Source organism: Artibeus jamaicensis, unplaced genomic scaffold, assembly GCF_021234435.1.
Source record: "Artibeus jamaicensis isolate MK-2021 breed Jamaican fruit bat unplaced genomic scaffold, CSHL_Jam_final contig_332, whole genome shotgun sequence".
In the NCBI taxonomy this organism is placed as follows: domain Eukaryota; kingdom Metazoa; phylum Chordata; class Mammalia; order Chiroptera; family Phyllostomidae; genus Artibeus; species Artibeus jamaicensis.
The window spans coordinates 16,643,215-16,662,162 of NW_026521788.1; the positions used below are offsets into that span (position 1 = coordinate 16,643,215).

The 18,948-nt window shown below is 35.5% G+C and overlaps 1 protein-coding gene across 3 annotated transcripts in view; it reads left to right on the top strand.

Moving 5' to 3' along the window:
• The window catches only part of REEP3 (receptor accessory protein 3), a 75,038-nt gene that overhangs the window by 14,584 nt on the left and 41,506 nt on the right, over window positions 1-18,948 (top strand). For all 3 annotated transcript variants that reach the window (XM_037158689.2, XM_037158691.2, XM_037158692.2), the window contains exon 2: window positions 12,675-12,747. In XM_037158689.2, coding sequence (XP_037014584.2) covers window positions 12,675-12,747 — 73 coding nt within the window. The remainder of the gene's footprint in view (window positions 1-12,674; window positions 12,748-18,948) is intronic.

Below are 18,948 nucleotides of genomic sequence, written 5' to 3' on the forward strand. Positions count from 1 at the left end.
TGCAGTAAAAATAAAGCATCTTGAAGTAAGTCAGACAAAGTCAAGAACCGTATGATTTCACTCATAGGTGGGATATAAAACAAAGCAACTAAAACAGACAAGACAAACAAAAACTCATAGACATGACAACAGTGTGGTGGTTACGAGGGGGAAGAGGGTAGGGAGGTGATAAAGCATAAAGGGGATCAGATATATGGTGATGGGAAAAGATTTGACTTTGGGTGGTGAGCACACAATGCAACATACAGATGGATGCATCACAGAATGGTATGCTTGAAACCTGTGTGATTTTTATTAACCAATGTCACTCCAATAAATCTAATTTAAAAGTAAAGCATCTTGTTTGGAATCGAGGTTTTATTTAACCTTGCAATTTTAAATATGGTAGTTAGGAAAGGCTTCAGTAAGAAGGTGAGTCTTTAAACAAAGACTTGAGGAGGTGATGGGTTTGGCCATGCAGAAACTGGGAAGAGAATCCCAGGAATGGAGCCAACCAAGTGCAAACCCCAAGGCGGAGTTCTGCTCAGCATAGGAGGTCAGTGGATGGGGCAGAGCAATAATGTAACCAGATATATAGACCTTAGACCTTTGTAAAGGATGTTGGAATTTACTCTTGAGTGAGGTGGGTTTTGAGCCAAAGAGTGATATTATCAGATTTTATTTTAAAAGATCCCTCTACTATGGAAAATAAACTATACAGGCACAAGGAGAGAAGCCTGGGGACCAGAGAAAGCTGGGTAGTGACTTGGACCAGGTTGGTATAAGCTGTCAGATTCTGGATTTATTTTAAATATATAATGCAAAGGATTATTTGACAGATTGGCTATGGATATTAAAGAGATGAAACTGGGTGAGTTCACGTGAACTAGGGAGTGAGTATACCTTCAGAAGAGAAGAAAATCGACAAGTTATTTCTAAAACGTATATGGAAATGCAAAGGACCAAGAATAGCTAAGACAATCCTGATACAGAAGAGAAAAGAATAAAAATAGTGGACATACTTAGATATTAATAATGGGATGAATTCATCAGACAGCAAGATTTATTACAAAGCTACAGTAATTAAGACAATGTGGTATTGGGACAAGAATAGACAAATAAGCCAATGAAAGCGCATAGACTCTAGTTGGAGTCCCATCTACAGGGCAGTGAGGAAAGGTTATTTACAATAATGGTTCTGTGTCCATATAGCTGTATAATCACAGCCCCCAACTCAGACCATACACAAAACACCATTTCCAGTCTGATTGCAGATATAAAGTAAAACAACAAGGCTTCTTGGATATAATAGAGGAAAATGTCTTTATAACTTTGAAATAAGGGAAACAGTCAAAACAGGTCACAAAAAGCATTAGTCATAAATGAGAAGAGTGATAATGATACATTGGAACAGATTAAAATTAAGTAGTTCATGAAAAAACACCATTAAGACAGTGAAAAAGAAGGCAGAGTGGGAGAAAATATAACATGAAGGTGACAAATGGCTCACATTAAAAAAATATAAACAAAAATGGGCAAGGGACTTCACACCAAAGAGGGAGTAGAGGACTCATGCAGATAGCCAAGAAACCTAGAGAAAGGTGCTTTCACTCTTCTTTCTGGAGTGGTGGCAACATCACAAAATGCTGGACCATGTTTCCATTCCCTTTGCATAGTTTTGGGAAAAGAAATATAGCATTCTGTGTCTTTATTTGTGCTTATCAAGCTAATACTGTGCCCTGGCTGGTGTGGCTCGGTGGATTGAGCACTGGCCTCTGACCCAGAGAGTTGCTGGTTCAATTCCCAGTCAGGGCACATGCCTGGGTTGCTGGCTGGGTTCCCAGTTGGGGACATGTGAGGGGGCAACCACATATCGATGTTTTTCTCCCTCTCTTTCTCCTTCCCTTCTCCTCTCTCTAAAAATAAATAAATAAAATATTTAAAAAAAAACAACAACAACTTTAAAACTGGTTAGGAATTGGAGATTTTTCCAATTTTATCTAAAATTTGAATGGGGTATGCATTTAAAGAAAATAAAAATCTATTCTTTAACAGTAAGATTACTATTTTAAGAAAAGCTTTACTACCATAACCATCCATAAGAATAAGCATAAATAATATTTTAGGCTCATTCACGCATAACCTGTTTACTAAGTGCTGAATGCTAAAACCGGGGTACAGGGACAGTGATATATCAGAAGAATATCAACAAAAACACTAACATTTTATATGTTAAGAGAAAAATGATCACTGGGGAAGAAAAATGCAGATATATTATCACAAAATGCATTATTTTGTTATGATGTTTCAGAATTTGTTTTGACTCTTTTTCAAGATGTAACCTACAAGTAAAGACTGCCCTGCGTGGCAGTTACTGATTGTCATAGGAGGAAGGTTTTCATTAGGAGGCATTGGGATCCAGGGTAACCAGCGTGTGTTTAGCAGGGACTGGAAGTGATAAGGATGGAAAAGCATCTGTGTTTAGAACGCTCCAGTGAGCAATCAGCACTCTCCTGAGATGACCCTTTGCTGTTGCTAGGCACTCATTTCTGTTTCCGGAGTGGGTGGCAAAATTATATAATGCTGAACCACATTTCCATCCTCTTTATATTTCTTTGGGGAAAGAATTAGAGCCCGCTAGTTTTTTTTATTGTATACTATTAAGTTTTTTCAATTGAGTAAAAATTGAGATTGTTCAAATTTGGCCTAAAACTTGAGTGGTTGTACATTTCAAGAAAAGACATAAGACATTATGACATTTTGGTCCTAATTACTATGTCTCCTAAACAAGGGTATTGTTTTTTTTTTTTTTAGCCACAAGACTGCTGTCGCCTAAAAAAATTATATGTAACATTGATTAAGACATTAACACCTAAAGTACAATTCATATTCAAATTGCCTTATGTAGCTGCACTGTTGTTTTTAATACAGAATTCTGTCAAGGATCATGCATTGCATTTAATTGTCAGTTCTGTTCAGTTTCTTTACCATAGACCAGTCCCCCATGATGAGGAATTTTAACACCCCTTTTTTTTTCAATTGATAGATCAACTGCCACTTGTCTCATCATTTTAATATTGTTTTTTAGGGAGAAAAGCAGCCAAGTCAGAATTGGTAGAGATTATTAAACATATCATTTCTCAAGAGTGGAAGCGGGGTCATCCAAAACTGCTTTTCATGAAACAATCAGTGATGTTGCCTAAGAGGCAGAAGGCTGGGTAGTGCCAACCAGCCAGCATGCTGGTTTTGTACTGCTGTGATTACTGATGTCAGAATTAAATTAGGTGGTGGTGTAGCTCTTGTGGCACATGTTTACTTTATTTTTGTGTTAGTTGTTACTCAAGATAGGATGAGGCTACCACCTCTCCAATTTTTTTGTAGAAAGCAAGTACTTAGACATTTAATCAGTTGATCATCTCAAGAGAAGAGAACAGAATATTTTTAAATGCTTTTACGGTGTTTAATTTTTATGTTCTGGTTGGAGTTTTTTATAATTTAATTTCTGTTATTGTTTGTTTGCTACACAAAATAAGGAGAGCAAACCTTCTTTCAACCTCATTAATGAAAGACAGTAACCCTTTTTTCAGGGTGTCTATGGAAAAAAGGGAGAGTTCTCAACATAAAGAGGGAGATTTTTCTAGCCCAGGGAGTGGCATCAGAAAATTTTGCTGAGTTGCAGATACTGGAGGTACTACAATAAGATTTGAACAACTGACATGAAGGAAGTGGTTTAAGAAATATGAAAATAGTATGTTTTGATTTCCAAGTCATCACAAATTTAAATTAAAAACAGTGGCGAGTTCACTGTTGTGTCTCAAATGCTAGAAGACACAGTACCTGGCTCGTAGTACGCTCTCAGTGATCCTGTTTTGTGTGTAATGGAGAGGAAATTTTTTGAAAGCACAATATTAAACTCACTTTAGATCAGGTGGAGCCAGGTAAAGAGTTGTGCTCATCTGTGAAGTGACTGTAGGTGACTGTTACTTGGATTGCACAGTAGGTGTGAATATTCAGTGGGAAGACTTAACAGCAATTTTAGATGACTTCACTTCACGGAAGTTCACTTCGTCATCACATTGTACTGAATGAATTGCACAGAACAGGATAGAATCTGTGTTTGTGGCTTTTTCTTACTCATCTTATTTGTTTAGAGGCACAAGTATTTGAAGAGTATTTTCTCAACATTTTCAGAAGTGGTTTGTGTGTAATTTCTCTTCATCAGAACCTTTTTTGAACCTTAGATTACAACTGAGTTCTCATTATCTTCAATGTTGATGAGGCTAATGGTAAGTTTAGGTTCTAACAGATCCTTGTGCTTAAAGATTGAGATAAAGAAAACAGTTCTTCTGAGTTAAGAATTACTCAGGAAGCCCTGGCTGGTGTAACTCAGTGGATTGAGTGCTGGCCTGCGAACCAAATTAACCACGGTTTGATTCCCAGTCAGGGCACATGCCTGGGTTGCAGACCAGTTCCCAGCAGGGACACATGAGAGGCAACCATACATTGATGTTTCTCCCCCTCTCTCCTTCCCTCCCCCCCCCTTCCCTTCCCCTCTAAAGATAAATAAAATCTTAAAAAAAAAAAAAAAGGAACTACTCAGGAAGCAGTTGGTCAGGTGATGTAATTCTAAACTCCAGGTATAGCCACCTAACCAGTTTAATAGGAGATTATATGAATGTTGATTAAAGTTGTGGACATTCCTCTAGGTAGACTCTGTACAATATCAAAATGGGTCTCAGATGTCTTTTTACTATATATGATAGTCGTATATTGGCAGGTCACAATTACAATTACTCAGATAACTTCTGAATGTTGATTTCATTCGCTACTAATGTTGAGGATCTGTGTGCTATTAGTTATACATTGTATAAAGTACAAAGGGTTGTTTTCATTTTTGTTTTTGTTATTTGTTTTAGGTATACAGAAAAAAGAACAGGTCTTAAAATTAGAAAGTCTGTATTTATTATGTTTTGGCTTCCGCACTTGCCAGCTGCTTAATTTCTAAGAATATCAATCTGTCTTATCCTCATACCTTTGTTATCTGTAGAAATAGAACAATAAATACCTACCTACCTATGAATTTCTTATTTGTAATGACAGTCAGAACAGAGAAATTACTCCTGGTAAACTGGGACAGGCTGTAGACTGAGGGGATCATCACCGTTTAGCTGTGTGAGCCAGTCTATGGAACTTCGTCTGCAGGATGTGGTGTTACTTGAGTGCCGCAAGGGTTTGCAGTCCCGGGTAGTGTAGTGTGCTCTATTTTGAGTTCAGCGTCCTTTTTCAACATTTCTCTTTGGTTTGGGTCTACCACACAGTAAGCCCTGGTGGTGAGGAGTGGGGAGTGGCTGAGAAGAGAGTGAAAGGATGATGAAGTACATTTCGATTTACTGTGGGTTGATCTCTTTCCCCTGGTTTTATCTCAGCCGTCCTTTTAGAGTAGAAATTAGAAGCTCTGGAGTAAATTTAGTAGTCTAGCTCTGACACCATGAAAATTCCAACCTTCATAGCTCCTGATGACTATAATTAAAATATGTATGAAGTCTTTCAAGGGAATTTTTACTGTTTTTTCCTCTCCTTGGCAGTTTTACACTCGTATTATTGGTTATAGAATTTAGGATTTGGGTTTCCTCATGGGTTTGACTTTTTCTTCCTCTATGCAATTTTCATATTTCTCTTTAAGGCCACTTAACTGTTTTTTACTGAATGGGAGTTCTCTACTATCAGAGATTCTTAGCAACAAATCTCTTTTTCTTGAAATTCGACAAATGCATATTGGCAGTGATAGTGCGCAGACTTTTGTAGATAATGGCTGCACGGCCAGTGGCCTGGCGCGTGGGAAGGTCATGGGCACACTGTTATCACTGCACCTGCCACCACTTGTATCACTCGGCCTTGAACAGACACAAATTCATTATTTTTAAAGGTTTATTAAATTCTGTCACTTGAGTTTATGTAACACTTTCTCTTTTCCCTACAATCTCTTACATTTATTTTAGTGTCTTAAGGATAGAGCTTGGCAAAAATCAAGGTAACTGCAGTCATTTTCACATTACTTTTAAAAATCCAATCAGAGTGAAACCAGCTTACTGTTTTGACAGCATATTGCTTACTGTTTTGATGAAGCATATTGCTTCATCATAGTTTTAATAAAAAAGTAAGCATAATGTTGTCACCCTTAGTTTGTTGAAGATGCAGAATTCAGAAATACGAATTCTGGAGCCTCACTTCCAAAGATTCTCATTCCCCAATTGATTCTTCTACACAGACAACTCTGGGAGTTACCGAACCACTTAGAGAAGATGCTTTTGAAATAATTCTCAAGAATTTAGGATTTCTCCGAGGATTCTACAATCAATGAAATTCAGGTCTCTAAAAACAACTTAATTACATTTGTCTCTTATTAATTTGCATTAGTGTCTCATTCATTGAGGTTCTTCAGAAAGATTTCCTTTGAGGGAAAATACTGCTTTAAAAAAAAGTCAGAAAGCTATTGTGATTAGGTAATTTCTAGGATTCCTTATTATTTAAGATTCTGATTATATTTTGTTAGATTCCTTGAGTCTATGTTAATATTACCCACCTAATATTCAAACAGAATTGAACTAGGATACAGGACTGAAAACTATTGCCCTCATTATCTTTTTTATTTTGCTTTAAAGCCCTTTGTAAACTCGTTTGCCATTATAGCTTGCCTTTATGATTTCACTAAGTTTTGAGAATTCCCACTGCATACAGTGTTTCATTGTCCTCCTGATAGAAACATACTATAGTTTCCCTTGACAAAGAACACATAAAGGCAGTGGTGTGCCCATGATGCTTAACGACTGGAGGAAAGGGGACTGATTCATATCATCTGCTAATCTCCATGACATAATTACTCCCTACAAGAAGCCTATTTAAAGTGACCAATGTGATGTCACTGAATGAGGAGCTGGGAAGAGATATGCACGGCATACTTAGAATTTCTACAGCTAGTATAAATATAAATAACTTTAAGAGCATAGCAAATAGATAGTAAAATAATTAGGAATAAATAATTAGGAAATGATGAGGTCCTGAGAGTATTTCTACTTTTTGTTAACGCTTTTTTCTCTATTTAAATTATTTTACTATAAGATATCAAGAAAGTGTTTCCATGCTTATCTTTGGGGAAATAGATTGTTTCAAAATGGGAGAATACTTCTATTTTGTATTTTCTACCTTATTCTGTTATTTAAGTTAATCTATATTAAATTTATGAACAACAATAAAAAACGCTATTGAAGAAAAGGCCCTCCAGGTGATTTTGATGTGTGGCAAAGTTGAGGAACTGCTGGTGGTTCCCAGTTGCAGCTGCCTAAACAGTTTTTCTTTGCTCTCTGGGATCTTAGAGACGAATTTTGTGCTTGATTGCAGTGACTACTACATTTTAACTACCTGAACTTTGTTGTGTTCTTTCAAATTATTTGAGAAATCTTTTGCCAAATGTATATGTTAAAATAAAAAGAAGAGACTTATGACTAGAAAAAATAGCAAATAAAGTAAAAAAATGAAACACTGGAGAATACAAGGGTAAATATGCCAGCCTCAAGACACCCACCATAGTTGGTATAGTTGAGCAGCAGATTTTGGCTTTGAGCTTCCTGGCAACCAGTAAGCTTTTCATTTTGCTAAATTCCAAAGTAAATCTCACACACGGAAGTTCACATACAGGAGTGGGGAAAAGTAGGTTTACAGTGTTGTACTGGAAAGTAATATAGTAAGTAATACAAGAAAAAACTTTTTCACATATTCACTACTGTAAATCTACGTTAGCCCACCCCTTTTGGAAAGTGCCTAACATCCTGCCTAGTATAAAATGTTGATAAATAGTTGCTGTTAGGACTCCCTGGTGGTCTAGTGGCTAGGATAAATAGTTGCTGTTACTAGTAATTACAGAAAGATTATTCATCATAGGATTAAAATAATAGACATACAGGAAATGATTTCACTGACTTTCATCTATATGAGGGAATACTACACTATGTAGTTGTTGACTTATGTTCTTAAAGAATATTTAAAGATATAAGAAAATGCTCATAATGTAACAGTGAAAGGGCAGGGTAGAAATCTATAGGCTCTAAGATGTCAATTAATTATGCTAAATTATGTCATGAATACTATATTTTGAAAATATTGTCTTTAAACTATGTTGTTTAAAAATTTTAGAAACATTTTCTAGGGAAAATAAAACTTGAAAAGATTATACCAAAACGTTAAGAATGGATCCCTGTTAATATTTCTTAAAAGTAGATGATAGGTATAGGGGGATTTTTTATATTAACACTATTCTATTTCTGTGTCTTCATTTTTCATAATTTTTAAAGAATGACAAAAATCAAGAAAGAAGTTTAGATTTTTGGAATTAGTGCTATAACTCATTTAAATGTAAATTAACTCTTGATTGGTTGTGTTATTAAACAATTACTGATGCTTTTTTAAGGATTTTAAAGCATTTGAGATGTCAGACTTATGAAAAGTCTTACAAAATTATAACAAATATGTTTTAAAATGTGTGCAATAGCCTTTAACAAGAAAGATGGTTCATTAAATAATGGAATTACTGGTGGTTTTTGTCTTTTAATGCTTTCCTACATCTTCTAAAAATTCTATGGTAAGCTGATTTTAGGTTCTTAATTACAAAAGCAAGCTCTAATCATTTTTTAATGAAATGCTGATAATTTGTATGCTTAAATGGCATGCTAATATTGAGAGCACTCAATATTTGCTTCTGAGATTTGTCTTTGAACGTGCCATTTATTCTCAATTTTGGTGAAGGATGCATTGTCTCTAAATATCTGTCCAGAAAATAGCTAATTCAGGTATTTTCCACATATGAAAAATGATGTAAGGAGCATTTCCCCAACTAAATTTCCATAAATTCTTTGTTTTTTTAAGTAGTGTTTTTCAATGTAGTCAGTGTTCATATAGGCAACTTTACCTTAATGGGAGGAAAGGGTGTCATGAGTATTTTGGCAGAGTTCTCCCTCTTTAGGTAAAAATAAGGCTAAGAGGCTATGAGTAACTATTTTTTTCCGCCTCTATAACTGAAGCAATATTCACATTTATAGGTGAATTTTATTTGTAGCAAATAACTTCCTTTATAAACCATAAGTTATCTTGTAGGTGGCCTTCTAAAATAACCTTTATTTGATTCTATACACTGCTCATGCGTTGGCTTATGCCCGACCTCCCAGGTTGCAAACATATACAGTAGGACCCAATTTTTAGAGAAAATAAACTATAAAATATTACAGATGTTAGTAATAAATTACTCAGTACTATTCATATTGGAGCAGTAATAAATTATAATATTAATAGTGGGGGGTCTTTAAAAATAGTCCCACTATTCACTAAGACATTTAATCTTTCCCATATTCCAAATGAAACACATTATTGCTTTCTATTCTTACAAAAATTAGGTGTTAGCAATATTGTGTTTTATTCATTTGACTGGCTATATTCAGTATAGAGGTTAAAAAATAAAGGCAAAGCACCTATATGCATAATATCAACTAGCACCCAGTCCTTACTAAATGTAAGAAAATTATCTGTTTTGAAAGTTAGTTATATCCTTAAAATAACACATCAAATAACTTGAATTAGAATATGCTAAAGGCAAAATGACTAATCCTGACAAATTTTGAAGTTCAAAACAAGAGTAATTTAGAAGTCTATGGAAGAGGTCAAATTGGGGGAAGGGTTGAATTAATTAAAGCAAGGGGAAAAGAGGAAGAATAAAAAGGAGAGGAGGAAAGATGAGAGTGGGAAGCATTGCAGGCAAGGAGCAAACATTCCAGGACTGAAGGAGTGATATAAGACAATATTGAAGGAACCATACTGGCTTAGATGGTTTATATAAAATAGTGGTTTTCAGATTATGTTCTGATTCTGATGACTTCCTTCAGGGGCTCATTGGCAAGAGGGTGAGAGGCATTAAAGCAAGGCAGCATGGCAGGTACATTAGGAGGATCGATCTGACAGTGGAGCCAGAGGCGTGTGTTGAGAAACTAGTGAGTGACTCCAATGAGATGACATGAACCGAGGTGTATTATTAGCCACTGGTTTGAAACTAAAAGAGTGGTGGGATGCATGAACTCTCACCAAGGAAAACCAACAGGACTGGGTTGTAGATTGGGTTCGTGTAGATGGCTGTCCACTGATGGAAATGAGGAATCTCAGGTTGAGTTTAAAGTTTAAATTCAGTGGTACTAGAGTATATGGGACTATGGAAGATAATACATTGATTGTGATCTGATTTTAAAGGAAATACAAAGTGGATTGAAATTATTAATTAAGTATGTAAACTGTAACTTCGATGGGTAACTGTGGGATTCCACTTGAGTCAGCAGTGAGGATGAACACGGCAGTAGTTCTATTCTCACTGATGTCTTATTTCTTAAGGTTAGAGATTAGTTCCTTTCTTAGAAGTTACTAAACTGGAAATCTCTGCCTTTGGTAGGGGGAGGGGGAGGCTTTATTAAATTGAAAAGCCCTGGGTCCTGTGGCTAAACTAAAAATCCCATTATCCAGAATCTAGGGATTGGCTTCTGGTAAAGTAGCATTCACAGGGTAGGTAGTATTTTTAGGTAAAGCAGAGACTGGTACCAATATGGCTGCCAGTTGGTATGAATAAAATTCCCAGCAGGAGAAGACTTGATATTCGTTAGATCTGGTGACATCAGCCTAAACTGCAGGCTTCAGGGATAAGAAGGTTACCCAGGACTTAACTGCCCCTCACCAAAATAAAATAAATAGATAAACTGGAAACAAACTAATAATTTCAGATGTAGATATTTAATTGCTCTCAGTATAAGAAAGGCTTATTTAGTATAAATGCAAACACTTATTTAATGTAAAAATTCATAAATATACAATATGTGTTATGGGCTGAATTGTGCCCCATTGCCCCTCAAAAATCATATGTTAAAGTTCTAATCCCCCGTTATCTCAGAATGTGACTTGACTAAAAGGGCAGTTAAGTTAAAATGAGGTCCTTGGAGTGGACCTTAATCTGTTCTGACTGGTCCTCTTACAGGAAGAGACCAGGACACACTCGGACAGCAGAGGATGACCATGTGAAGACACAGGGAGAAAGTAGCCATCTGTGGTCCAAGGAGGGAGGCCTCAGAAGAAACAAGCCTGCCAATACCTTGACCTTATGTTTCTAGCCTCCAGATTATGAGAAAATAATTATCTGTTGGTTAAGCCACCCAGCCTGTGGTATTTTATTATGGCAGCCCTAGCAAACATAATATAATCTGTACTTCAGCAAACTTCATAAACAAAATCAAAAGATAATAGTAACCTAGAAAAATATTGGTGAACATGTAAAAATAGACAAAGAAGGGCCTAGAATCAATATTCCAGTAACAATGAGCATACCAAGCACCCAGATCTTGGCCTTAAATACAATCCTGCAATAAAACAAAGAAAGCATCCTGGAGAAACAGCTGATTCCAGGAATGAGGCAGAAGTACTCAGTAGGAGCCTGGTACATAATGCAATGCCAGAAAGTAACACATTTTTTTAAAGCCCTTTCAGTTATAGAGGTATGTAAAATGGACACAGGAACCTACTGAAAGACTTCCCAGTGTTCAAAGCTCTGAGCAACAAAATAAAGTATTACTGGAATAGAACCCAAGTGTAAAATAAACATATCTATGGTGATACAACTAAATCATTAGATAAATAAATAACTAGGGGAGAATAGATAACATTCCTGTGCACAAAAATTCCAAATAACTTATATAGGTACTCTGCCTTCAAAATGGAGCATAACTCCCCACTTAAATGTGGCCTGTGCATAGTGATGTCTAAAGAGCACAGCAAGGAAAAGGGGGAAGGGGCAGCACTTCACAGCGGCAAATCTAACAAATGCCGTAGCCTGCTGGTCAAGGGTCTGTGAATATCCATATACAGTTTTACATGCAATACCCAAACCCAGGAGATTAACCAAATGCTGATAAATATGGGATTATTTAAATAAACAATGGGAATCTCAGCATAGGCTGTACAGTAGATAATACAGTAGAATAATATTTGAGGACGGAAACTCCCATGATACAGTATGTGAAAATGCTGATTGTAAACCATATATATTCTGTGTCATGCCATTTCTGTGTCTTTTCTTCCATTATATGTGTATGTACATATCCCTGGGACCTGGGATGTGTGAAATAACCTTAGCAGCTGGCGTGAAAACAAGTCCTAGTTGTGATTTAGCCATTTTATAAATGCTTAAAATAGTGTTATTTTAATGTGTGTGTTGCAGTAAATGTATCAACCCTTGTTTCCCAGCACTGTCATTATAATTAGCAGTGAGCGACCGCTTTTCCATTGCCACAAACTGTGTGTGTCATGTTTGATGTCTATTACACATGGATAAAAGTAGGGTTTTGCATAGAGTAAAGTTTTGTCTGTGGTTACCTCTCGCTAGTAGGGTTGGGGCTCTTTTTTTGCATTTTTCTACTGGAATATTGAAATTATATTTGTTTAAAAAATCAGTGTATTTTCCTTTTGTTTTTCTGAGAGACTTAGTTTATACACAAGTTTGTATTCATACAAATTGACAGTGTCATGTGTGTTCCATGTACTTTCTCTTTTTCTGTTAGATGATATTTTCATGAGGTCTTAAAAGTACTGATTAATCGTCTTGTACTTTTCACTTTTAGGTTGGTGTTTGGAATGCTGTATCCTGCATATTATTCATACAAAACTGTGAAAACCAAAAACGTGAAGGAATATGTAAGTATAGTTTTATGAGTAATTAATTTTAATTTAACGTACCCATTATGTACAACACTAGAAAAACTCATTATTTTAGAAACAGCTGGCATAATATTTTGGGTTAAAAATGTAATATAAATGTGAAGTACTAAAATTAGTCTTTTTTTTAAGATTTTACTTATTTATTTTTGGAGAGAGGAGAAGGGAGGGAGAAAGAGAAGGAGAGAAACATCAGTGTGTGTTTGCCTCTTGTGTGTCCCTACTGGGGAACTGGCCTGCATCCCAGGCATGTGCCTGACTGGGGATCAAACCAGCCACCCTCTGGTTCACAGGCTGGCACTCAATCCACTGTGCCATACCAGCCAAGGCTGAAATTAGTCTTCTTTAAAAGTAAATTCCAAAATGGAGTGTCAAAAATAGTGCACTGTGAGTTTGCATTTAAATAAGTGTGATTCCCAAATGAGTAACTGAATTATCTCTTATTCATTGTCTAGTTTTATAGTCTTATACATTTATAAATACACTGAGAATGTATCTCTATGGCCCCAGAACCTTTTCCTTTTTTCGTAGGTGTTCTGTCACTTTCTAATTGATTTAAATATGCATGTACCTCATCACTACTGACAGTTGCAATCATCAGCCTGCTTTGTGCTTGTATGGAATTAAGTATTCTGGATATTTCATATTGATGGAATTATGCATGACCTTTTGCATCTGGCTTCTTTCACTTAGGCTGTTTTTCAAGATTTATCTGTATTGTAACAAACATGTATCGATATTGCATTCCTCCCAAGGGCTGAATAATGTTCCACTGTATGCATATACAACATTGTTTCTCCTTTCATCCACTGATGAACATCTGGAATATTTCTACCTTTTGGCTATTCTGAAGGGTATCGCTATAAACATTCACGTATCGCTATAAACATTCACGTACAACGATTTCTTTGAGTACCTGTTTTCATTTCTTTGGGTTACATAGCCATGGTTCTTTGTAAGGGATCTTCGATGATAGCCTAGTCATCCAGTTGTTTAAATGGTCAGAGATCAGATGATGATACTTTATAGTATTTGTTTAGGGTCCCTTTTTTCCAGGCAGGGCAGGGGGAGTATGAAACTTTTATAATTAACCACTTCATTGAACTTTGATAGTTGTTTTTTCTCTTTTCCATAAAACTAATTTTTGAAGTGAAGTATATACAAATCAATCAAAATGGTAGAATATGTCTAGCAATAGAAGAGAAGTTGCTTAGTTGAGCTTCGAAATTGTTCTTTTTATTATATATCTCTTAGATCTAGGGTTGGTGAAGTAGCCTTAAGAGATGGAATGACTTTATGTCCTAGTAATATAAAGTGATTTTATAACTGGTTTGAAGGGACATATTTTAATACATGTTATAATAAATGCTCCAACTGTTGTTTTATAGTTCTGGTATACATTCATTTTTGGACACAAGCACTTACGTTAACAGTGCTTCTCAAGCTACCCATAGTAAAGGACCAGTTTTGATTTTTTAAATTTCCACAAGGTCATAGACCAGTAGTTTTGTAAGGTAAAATTGAAAACTAATTACTATTAAAATGACGGGAAAACCCCAAAACATGAAATACCACCCATACTTTTTCATTACTAGATTCAGTAGATATAAAATTACAGTACTATCAATTTTTTATAAGAAAAGATTAAATACTCCTATTTGTGACAACATGGGTGGGCCTTGAGAATATCATGCTAAGTGAAATAGGTCAGAAAAAGCGAAGAACCATATGATTTCACTCGTGTGTGGGATATAAAACTGAAACTCAGACACAGACAACAGTGTGGTAGTTACCAGAGGGAAGGGCATTGCAGGGTCTGATAAAGCAGGTCAGATATTTGGTGACAGAAAATGATTTGAGTGGTTAAACACACAGTGCAATATATAGACGACGTATTATAGAAATGCACACTAGAAACCTTTGATTCTATTAACAACCAATGTCACCAACAAATTTAATAGGAATTAAATAAATAAAGCAAAACAACCTTGCACTAATTCATAGACAACACTTTGCCCGACCATGAAATCTTAATTGAATTGCAGTTTTCTATTAATAAAAATGAGTTGCTCTTCATTTCCAAATACCATGAATATGAATGAAGGTGGTATTATAACTACTGACTAGTACGTAGTAAATGTACTGCTCAGTATATTCCTCCTTTTTGGGGAGAATACTTGTGATACTGTTATTAACTGAGGTCTTCAGAGTCTGATTAACTGTACAAGTGAAGTACAGGGTAATATGGTTCTCAGTTTGGGGTCCGTTTCATTTATAAAGTAGTATAGACCCAGGATATGAGATAACTGTGGCTCTGTTTGTGGGTCTTTGTGCATTATTTGTGCTTAGGTTATTCTCCTGTCTTCCTTCACAAACCTGTGTGATTTTGTTGAGGGGAAACAAAGCTAAGTACAAATTGTGAAAAGTTTAGGTGAGACACTCAGATAATATGAGGATATTATCAGCATATACATAAATACCATCCTCAAAAATTAAAGGTAAGAAGATGACAATAAGGAATATAAAGGTATAATAAATTGTGATCAAAAGAAATAGACCTTTCATGTGTAAATTAATGTTGAAAGAGCAGAAAAGATGGTATTATTTAGGGATTGGCCTAAGAACCATTATAAAATATTAGTCCCTTTCTTACTATACATCAATTTAACTTTGTTAATGTTAATTTTTAAAGACTCAAAAAACATGGATTTATGTGTTTTATTCCCTTAATACGACACTCAAATTTTTATTACTGAATTATCTATAAATTTGGGATTAATAAGAATGGTCTGACCCTGAAATTTTAATTGTGCTTTATAAATTAAAGATAATTTAACCTATGAAAGAGAATTCATTAACATGCTTATTCAAACTAATGGAAAAACTATAAAATGGTGTGTTGATAATATCTATACATTCCTATTTGTGTACGTTTAGTTATATCCTTTACATATTGCCTTGCACAATTGATTTTAGTGATTAACTCATTATTAACAAAATGGGAATTACCTGTGTATAATTTTGCTTTAGTAATACGAGTCTAAAAAAAGGTTGTCTTAACCATCTCTTTGGGAATATCAAAATAATGAGTAATTGAAGAGAAACTAGGGAGGCAGAAGGCAGGTGTCTGGAGTTGGTTTGATAACTACATGGTAATCAACTCTGCTCGACAAATAAAATGAGAGCTAAAAGCAAAAAATGATCAGGTACTAAAAACAGGAAAGGCAGGACATCTGCCTTTGACAGGGAAAGATGATACAACGCTGAAGACCTCCTGTGACCAACTGCATGCCATCAAGGCTGCTAGAGAGACTAAACTGAGATATCATATTAGAATAACATTTTACATTTCTGTAATTCACTACCAATTTCAAAATACTTTAGTATTGTGTCCTATTGCTTCTGTAACAAATTACCACTTACTGGCTTAAATAACACAAATTTATTTTCTTACAGTTTTATAGGTCAGAAATCTGAAATGGATCCACAGGGCTACATTCCTTCTGGAGGCTCTAGTGGAAAATTGGTTCACTTACCCTTTCCAGCTTCTACAGACTGCCCACATTCCTTGACTTAGGGCTCTCCTCAAGTGAGAAATGTTGAGCTGAGACCTTCTCACACTGTGGTCTCTCTGGTTCTCTCTTCTGCCTCCCTCTTCACTTATAAGGGCCCTGGTGATTACATTGGGCTCACCTGACTAATCCAGGGTCCTCTCCCCATCTCAAGGTCATCTGATCAGCAACCTGAATTCCATCAGTAACCTGGTTTCTCCTTTATCATGTAAACTAACTCACTCACACACTTCAGCATAGGAAGTGAACACTCTGGGAGTGGCGAGGAGACATTATTCTGCACATCACAATATCTCACTGATTCTCACTACAAGTCAATAAAGTAGGTGGGAAAATATTCCAACATTATAGGCTCCGAAGTAAATTAACTTGCCTGGGTCACATGGATCATTAAAGAAGGAATTGGATAGCTTCTGTTTCCAATATTTTATTCTTTCTCTTCTTCCATGTTATTTTATCTTTAGAAAAATAGGTGAGGATCCTAGCTTCACACAAAAAAAGGTTGAAATAGCTTTCACAACCAGCCAGTGAATGTGCTTCTGATTAATTCCAAGGTAGACCTTCAGGGGCAAAAACTATATAGGTATTTTCCAAGGGCGGTGAGGCAGCTTAACCAGTTCTAGAACAGGACCCATAAGCATCTAAATCAACTGTGATCAGAATGGTTGAAAATGAAATGGGAAGTTTTTGAAAGTTTGTAAAGTCTTGGCAGTTCTTTAAGTATTTCCAGCTTAAATTTACTTCTGACCAAAAAATTTGTATATTATTTTCTTGCTGAGTTTCAACTAAGCTTAGTTATTCAGTTTAACCTTTGATGATAACAGTTTTGTCAGAGCTCTGTCCTCGTAAAATTTTCCTGTATGGCAATCCCATCCAAATTTGCTTCCTCTTATAGGGTTTTTTAAAAAGAAAATTAACCTTCTTAAAATTTTCCTGTTATATTTTTAATGCCCTCTCATACTATTTGATATTATATTATTTATTTGGTTTTGTCTTTCATACCATAGTTTTATTGTTTTGTTAATCATTATATTCCCATACATATAGCAGCACATGGTATATGGTAGGTACTCAATATTTTTGGAATGAATGGATAACTAAGTAAAGAAAGAAGAGTTGACTTTTAAGTGTATATCAAATACTAAATTGTGTTTACAAGAATGTGTACATTTCTTAAGTAGATTGGTCTAGTTTCTCAGCTTTGATTCTGCTGGGTTAAGGAGTATATATATATAGTCCAGTCCAACTTGTCCCAAAGACCATTTTCTTTGAGCTGTTTGGTTATTACCTAAATGCTACTGACATCTACTTCAAAATTATTTTCAGAAAGCAAACATTTTTATTAATTTACTTTTTTCCACCCTAACTACTACCATTCCTTGTAAGCCTTCGAATCGCAGATTGCACCTGATAAAACAGATGCTGTGTTCAAATCAAAACACATGGGAAGTGCTGTGTGTTTTGGCAATCTTCCTTTCTTCCTTTGCCTATTTTTAAAAGCGAGCTTTCCTAGGATATAATTTCCTGTATAGTGTGGCTGATATGGCCTACTTAAAGTCTTTCAGTCTTGCAGTAATTGAAATGTAAACTTACTGAAGAATTAGTATGGTTTTGCAAATTTTTTCAGGCTTATACCATTTTATGACTTGAAAATAGAGTGTTTACTTCCAAGTGCTATGTAATTGCTATAGCTTTTCTAGGAAACCAGTGTTTTTATTCTAAGAATGTTGAAGAAAGTGGCAATGAAAAGATTGTCTAACAGCACATAAGAATCAAAATCAGACATTTGGCCCTGAGATTTACTGTAAGCAAGACCAAAGAACAGGGAAAACTCTGGGAGATTACTCTTGTAAGGGTCCATAAATGGCTCCCCCAAACCCCACTGACTTGGATTTTGAAAGCAACCTAATTTTTGACTGAGTGTTTGAGTGATATGAAAATGAACAAACAGCGCTGGCCGAAGAGCTCAGTCCGTTGGAGTGTCGTCCCAAGGGACCCAGTGCGGGTTTGACCCCTGCTTGGGGCACATGCAGGAGCCGACCAATGACTGCGTGAGTAAGTGGAGCAACAAATCAATGTTTCTCAAATCAATAAATTAAAAATTATATTCATTTGCTTCAAGGGTTTTTGTAAGGAATGTAAAGATTAAACCAATAATTAAGGTGGGAATTAAAAAATGTTTTTTGAAAATCAGTTTTTTCAGGCCACATACTTACCTGTTTGTTTTTCATCCTGATGTACTTTTAATTTACTTTTTATTTTTATGAAAGTTGTATATTTAATTTTATAACTTTAAAACCAAACCATTTTACAAAGCTTGCTATAAAAAAAACAGAGGTTGCCTACCTTCTCTTCATCTCTAGAGGCAACTACTTTCAATGCTTTTATCCAAATCCTTTAGTGTGTATATTTACATATCTAATTAACATACTTATACCTTTGCTATTTCTCAGTTTTTCAAACGGACGTTACCAGTTGACTTCCTTCTGTTGTATTAAAGATGATTTAGTAGTTATCCGCTGTGTCACTAGACCATACACATGCATCTTTCCCTGTCCCTATAGCTACCTAATGTCATTACAGTATACTTTGAATTGGATCAGTATTC